Source organism: Lethenteron reissneri, chromosome 47 (genome assembly GCF_015708825.2).
Source record: "Lethenteron reissneri isolate LAM-NWPU_2019-01 chromosome 47, ASM1570882v1, whole genome shotgun sequence".
In the NCBI taxonomy this organism is placed as follows: Eukaryota; Metazoa; Chordata; class Hyperoartia; order Petromyzontiformes; family Petromyzontidae; genus Lethenteron; species Lethenteron reissneri.
Window position 1 is genome coordinate 9,154,067 of NC_083825.1, and position 6,601 is coordinate 9,160,667.

General features: G+C 49.0%; 1 protein-coding gene across 1 annotated transcript; it reads left to right on the forward strand.

The window, feature by feature from the left end:
* The first annotated feature begins 271 nt into the window (after positions 1–271).
* Positions 272–3,614, forward strand: NEUROG2 (neurogenin 2). The gene is made up of 2 exons (XM_061571312.1): positions 272–454; positions 1,919–3,614. The coding sequence occupies exon 2, from the start codon at positions 1,920–1,922 to the stop codon at positions 2,736–2,738; it is 819 nt and encodes a 272-aa protein (XP_061427296.1). The 5' UTR covers positions 272–454; position 1,919; the 3' UTR covers positions 2,739–3,614.
* The last annotated feature ends 2,987 nt before the right edge of the window (positions 3,615–6,601 follow it).

A 6,601-nucleotide genomic window follows, 5' to 3' on the forward strand; every position in this document is an offset into this window, starting at 1 on the left:
TTACAGAGTTTCCCCCCCCCCCTTCTTTTTCTGCTTCTTCGATTCTGCTCCCTCCTCCATTCACCCTCCTCCTCCTCTCTAAACGTGCTTGGGGGGGGGGGGGGGGGTTGGGGTGGGGTCGTGGTGCTAGTTATTTATTTATTATGTACCCTCCTCGAGGGGCTCTCCCCCCCCACTACCCTCCCGCCTTTGTTGCCCATTGTGTGCCCGGGGAGGCGCTTATATAGCGTGGGGCGTGCGGCAGTCGCGTGCACCACTGCGCCAAGAGAGACGGAAGAGCCGGCGACGCGCGCGACCATCGCACTCCCAGTCTCGTGCCACCGGCTTCATCCCGAGCACGCGCCGCGCACGTGACGCCCTCGACTCACGCGACGCGCACGAGCCCAGCACGCGGGCCAAGCAGCAGCAGCAGGCAGCAGCAGCAGGCAGCAGCAGCAGCATTAGCACCAGCGAGGTGGGCATGCAAGCAGAGCAAAGCGCGTGCACACTCACACACTGCATCGGCTAGTGTACCTCACTGCACGGCATACACCCCCACACACAGTGCACAAACGAACTTCCTGGTTGTGTGTCATACGCACACTGCATTCGCTAACTTACATGCATGGCATACACACTGCATAAGTTAACTTACTGACTGCAATACATACAAACACACTGCAAAAGATACTGACTACCGACTTTGTGTTATTTGCAACTGACTGCATGTCATACCTGATTGAAATGCAAGACGATGGTGCCTCTCTGTTTGTCCTCTGTACGTGTCCCTGTGTGCATTTGCAGCAATGTCCACGAGCACACACTGTCAATGTAATATGACTTCGTAAGCCACTGCGAGTAACATATGCATTCGTGTCTAGATAGGTGGGCAGACAGCGTCACAAAACACACAGCATACACTACTAACTTAGTGACATGCATGAATGAACCCGTGTATATTCATTCTGTACCTGTCTGGATGTGTCCTTGCATCAGTGTACATGAGCATGCCATCTTTACGGTTGTTATGTCACGATGCCACATACTTTACGATGGCTCGGTTGTAAATGCAGGACACAAGACGAGCAATACATGAACCTTCTGTCACCATGACTCTAATGTCAATAGTACATGACATCGGTGTGCATACATGCGTATACTCTTACAGCCTCATGGTCTACCAGCCTCCCAGACTCATGCTTACCAACAGCATCTATTTAAACAGTAATATAAATACATACTCACCATTCACCTATCATCATTGACTATCCCAACATGGCCATGCTGTAGCTGCAGTGTGTGAATGCCTGACTTGACAATCACGAGGACTATGCTGTCACTTCGTAACTTAGTGATACCACTCTTAATATGAATGTATAACTGTATGAATCCATATCACTAGAACAATATAACACTACAGCTTATGATAACTCTACGATTCTGCTATCACGACCAATGAATAGCAAAACCACTACATATATTATCAGCTTATGAATACAGAATATACCATCACAATACGATCACTTTATCACGATGCATTTCGTTTTTGTCTACACACATACAACATTTTTTTATTTTTTTTTATTTTATCAGAAGTTGTTTTGCTCCATCTCTTGAAACAAGTGTTGCTTTTCGAGGCCGTTCTGCTAGGAGTGGCGTGATCAAGGCAAATGCAGGCTGACCCTTTACCTTTGCCAATTAAAAGTAACAAAACTTAGCACGGTTGGCGATGTACGGTGCGAAAGAAGTTCAACATACACACATGCATATGTATCCAAAAATGCTAATACGAGATGTAGCATGATACATCATGCATTTTAAAATAATTCCCTCCCCCCCCCCAAAAAAAAGTCACTTGCATCCACGAAACATTTGGTCTAACATAGCAAATCCTCGATGGTTACCGAAAATAAATGTTTTATTGTTCGTTTTCCAACAGAATGATGTCTCCATTTCCTGGCGACGGACCCACCCGTCCGGAGAGCAGCAGCAGCAGCACTAGCAGCGGCATCGCCATCCCATCGCCGATGGAAGAAGACACTCCGGCACCGTCTCCTCGCTTTCCATGCAGCTCCTCCCCATCATCATCGCCGCCGACATTATCGTCATCCGCATCACCGTCGTCGTCGCCGTCATCATCATCCTGCGAAGAAGAGAAACCTCAGATGCCCGAGCAGCAGCAGCAGCAGCGACGGCGGAAGGCGAGATCCAGAGGCTCCGGCCGCGCCGGCGGCGAACCGCTGGTGCGCGTTAAACAGAACAGGCGGATGAAAGCGAACGACCGCGAGCGCAACCGCATGCACAACCTGAACGACGCGCTCGACGCCCTGCGCGGGGTGCTACCCACCCTGCCGGACGACGCTCGACTCACCAAGATCGAGACGCTGCGCTTCGCCTACAACTACATCTGGGTGCTCACCGAGACGCTGCAGATCGCCGACCAGAGCATGCTGAGCGGCGCCGGCGTGTGCCGCCCGACGCAGCAGCAGATCATGCGAGCTGCCTGGGCTGCCAGCGGCGGCGGGGACAGCTTGTCTCCCGCATCCTCGTCCTCCTCCTCCTCCTCGTCGTCGTCGTTGTCATCCATCGCTTCCTCGGGCTCCCCCGCCTCGAGACCCTGCAGCTCCCCAGACTCTGACTTCGAGTCGCTGTGCAGTCCGATGCCGGCCGACGTCAAGTGCGAGAATCTGCTGCTGAGGTCGTCCTTCCCCAACGGGACGGAGTTCCTGCACAACGCTTCGTTTGTCGATTTCATCTGACCGCGCTGACTTGTTTGCGTCGCGTCGTTTAGTTCCAATTCGTTTGTTGCCGTTGTTGGGTAAAGGTGATCCCCCAAGTGGTTTGTGAGCATCCATGATAGAGGTTTTTTTGTTGGCTGGGTTAGATCGCGTAAATATATAAATGTGTCGTTAAACCCGCCACCACCCGACACAGCCAACTAGTAAGGGTTGTCACGTAAACAGAACGTGGCCAATTCGTTAACAGTACAGCACTAACCGGTGTGTTGGAGAGCAAAGCCACAACATTTACAATCTGAGTACGACGTTTCGCCAGTAAATACAACTAGCTTGTGTTTTTATAAAATTACGCGATCTAACCACCCCCCAAAAAAACCGTGTATTGTGAATGATATTGGTCGCGAAAGCCTGCGACATGTTAAACTAGGTGAGCATCGTTCGAACGGTGCCTTTAACGTCCGCGCACCTGTGGGTTTGATGAATCGATGACCGACCCTGCCAAAAGTGGCGGTGGCATCGACGGCTTAGTGGATGGCACTTGGATTGCTGTGGTGGCCACTCTTGGGGCGACAAGATGTGAGCATGTGCCCTCAATTGTGAAGCCTTAGACGGCATGGCATTCCACATCACAGCATTAGACGACTTACCCCGTGATGTTAATATTTTGATTGTAATTGTTATTTTTATAAAACACAATATATAAATATATATTTTTATTTTATTGTATTTTTAGAACGTGGTCTTCGGCTGGCAAGCAGCGAACAACTCGCCTTAATAATAATAATTTATCAAATGCGTGACTTAACTTATGTAAAATCATCTCAGGTTATTATTTTTTTGAAAATGCGTACCTTTGCAACGAAATATGTTTCCATTGTCAAAGAAACTTGTCGGCATATTTCGGGAAATATGTCAAATGTGGGGGGGGAGGGGTCTCTTTTTTACATAAAAACACTGAAATATCCTCGCTCTGAGTGTGTCTGTGTCTTTAAGAATGAGGGGTGTATCACTTGATGCAAGTGATGTTTAAAACATCACTATTATTTGCAGCTGCTGCTGCTGCATTGGCACACAAGCACAACCAACAACAACAACATTGACAATTCAACACCTTTGTCGATAACAACACTGTGGCCTTAAATATAAAAAATACATACACATAATAGGGGACATGTCGGCCATTGAGCCCTTATTCACAGTGCATCAGTTTGATAATTGATTTGCTTGACCACTTGTTGGTTCGTTTTAGTTCCCCGAGCAAAGAGTGAGAGAGATGTCACGTGACTCACTAACAAAAAAAAACCAAGATTCTGAAAATTGTTATTTTTTTTATGAAAACAACAAACAAACAACGCTGTTGTCAGCGATGCAAACCACTGGACGCTATTTTGTGTTGGTCAAAAAATAAAACCACCCAAAGAGCCCACTGCAGCTACATTCAAACTTATTTTCAACTCAGCTGCACACTCTCAATAATGTCATGTTTTTCTAAACACTCTCCAACAATCATTGTATTCACAACATAACGATGGCATACGGAACATTGTCCATCCCCCCTTCCCGCCTCTCACCCCCCCACCTCGTCCGGCATATCACGACTCCCCGGGACGTTTGAGATGGAATCGCTCCCACCGGCGACGTTTTTTTTTCGATATGCAAATGTCGAGGAGTTGTGGCCTTTTGAGTCTGGGCGAGCTGGCTGGTGGAGGCTCATTGAGACCGCATTCCGTTGCTTTGTTATTGGCCTCCCTTTTTGGTTCAACACTACATGATCCCACTTGAGTCAGCCCTTAAGTCCACTATTAGAAATCTAGGGTGGTGGGTTTTGTTGACGTCTGTGTGTGTGCGTGCGCGCGCGCGTGGGAATGTGCGCGTGTGCGTGGCGGCGCGCGTGTTGAGCCCTCTTTCTTAATTTTGCATCGAGTCCCACCGTACCAGAAGCACCACCACCACCGTACTTTTAGATCATTAACCCAATTACACTCCTTTTGTCCTTCCCCCGTACCTACAATTATTAGCACGCTTGGCTGAGTACGGTGAGATAAAGTTCAACGTACAGACATACCCTACCGAGCAGCAACGCGGCCACTTCAACGTGAAACGCTCTTCTCGGCCACTCGGCCCTTCCCTCGGCCGCTCTCGGTCTCCTCTCTCTCTGGTGTCGTCTTTCAGAGAGACACGGCGTGTGTGCGTGTGTGCGTGCGAGTGTGCTCGCGGTACATTGAGTGTATGTCAAAACTGTGATACGAACCCGGTGACCAGAGTTCTATTATCCAGCCGTGGCTGAAATCAGTTGACGAATGTCTGGATCAGTCCTTGGGCCTCCCATAGATCGACTCAGCCTTAAAACGAGTAAAGGAACGGGTGCGCTGTGTAAACATCACCACTGGGAGAGACAAAGGCAGCCGGGCGTGTTGGCTCTAGCCGAACCGACCCCCTCGTTCCAGCCCTCAAAGGTGCTCAGAAACAGCTTGTGTAGGCTATATAGCGGATATACTCTTTGGTTCTTTCGGTAAAGTCACGTAGGTATAAAATAAAACAATATAAATTAAAATAAATCACGTTTCGAACGCAACACAAGCGTCGCTCATTAGGTGGGCACAACCACAGCAAGACATAACTGCTGAAGTAGGCAAAGTTCAGATCTAGATTAAACAGGGGATCTTTGTCTTTGCGTCTGCGTGTGTTCAATGTGTGTGCCTACGTGTGGATGTGTGTGTATTTGTGTGTCGCATATGTGTGAATGCATCTGAGTGTGTATTTGAAAGTGCGAATGTGCCTGTGCGTGTGTGTGAATGAGAGTGTGTGTATGTTGGACTTGATTCCCACCGTGTTCATCGGAGGTGTAGCATACGTGTGAACGCGTGTCTGCATCTGCGTGTGTATTGAAGATGCGCGCGTGTGTGTCTGTGTGGTGCGGGGGGGGGGGGGGGCGGTCGTGTAGTGTTTAGCGCTACGCTGGTAGTCGCGAATGAGTACCCTGGTGCGCTGTGTAAACATCGCCACCGGGGAGACAAAGGCGGCCGGGCGTTGTCCTGGCCTTCTTACCCCCTCGTGTGCCGTGCCGGCCTTCATGGGTGCTCGCTAACAGCACTTGCACCCCAACAGTCTGTTGAGGCTATACGGGGGATCTTTGTCTTTGCCGTGTATGCACGCGCGTGTGTGTGTATGTGTATGTGTGTATGTGTATGTGTGTTTATGTGTGTGTATGTGTGTGTATGTGTGTGTATGTGTGTGTGTATGTGTGTGTGTATGTGTGTGTGTATGTGTGTATGTGTGTGTGTGTATGTGTGTGTGTATGTGTGTATGTGTGTGTGTATGTGTGTTTATGTGTGTGTGTATGTGTGTGTATGTGTGTATGTGTGTGTATGTGTGTGTGTATGTGTGTGTGTATGTGTGTGTGTGTATGTGTGTATGTATGTGTATGTGTGTGTATGTGTGTGTGTATGTGTGTAGGCGTTGAATAGCATCAATAGACACACAAAGAACAATCCTCCGCTTGTGCTGCGCGCGTGTGTAGCTCAAGTTTGCTCTTTGGGTGCTCCTGGACAAAATCAATGTTAAAAGCGTTTTAAGGCGCGCCGCCCATAGAGAGGATGCGCGGGGAGGCTTTGTGCGGTGGCTGGGCGTGCAAAATCAGAACGAGATTCACATTTTCTGCAGGAGACGGGGCGCTCTGAATGGGTTACACACACGCGCTTGTTGTCCGCTACATTAGAAAATATGCAAAAGGTTTCTCCCCTTTGCCCGATTATGCATGCTTAGCCCCGCTCGTCTTTGTTCCCCTTATGCAGCCGCCGCATGCGGTAACACTTCTCTCGCTATTTATTCGAACAAAAAAAACGAGAAGATAATGTTGTTACGACGAGAACGCGCGCGTGTGT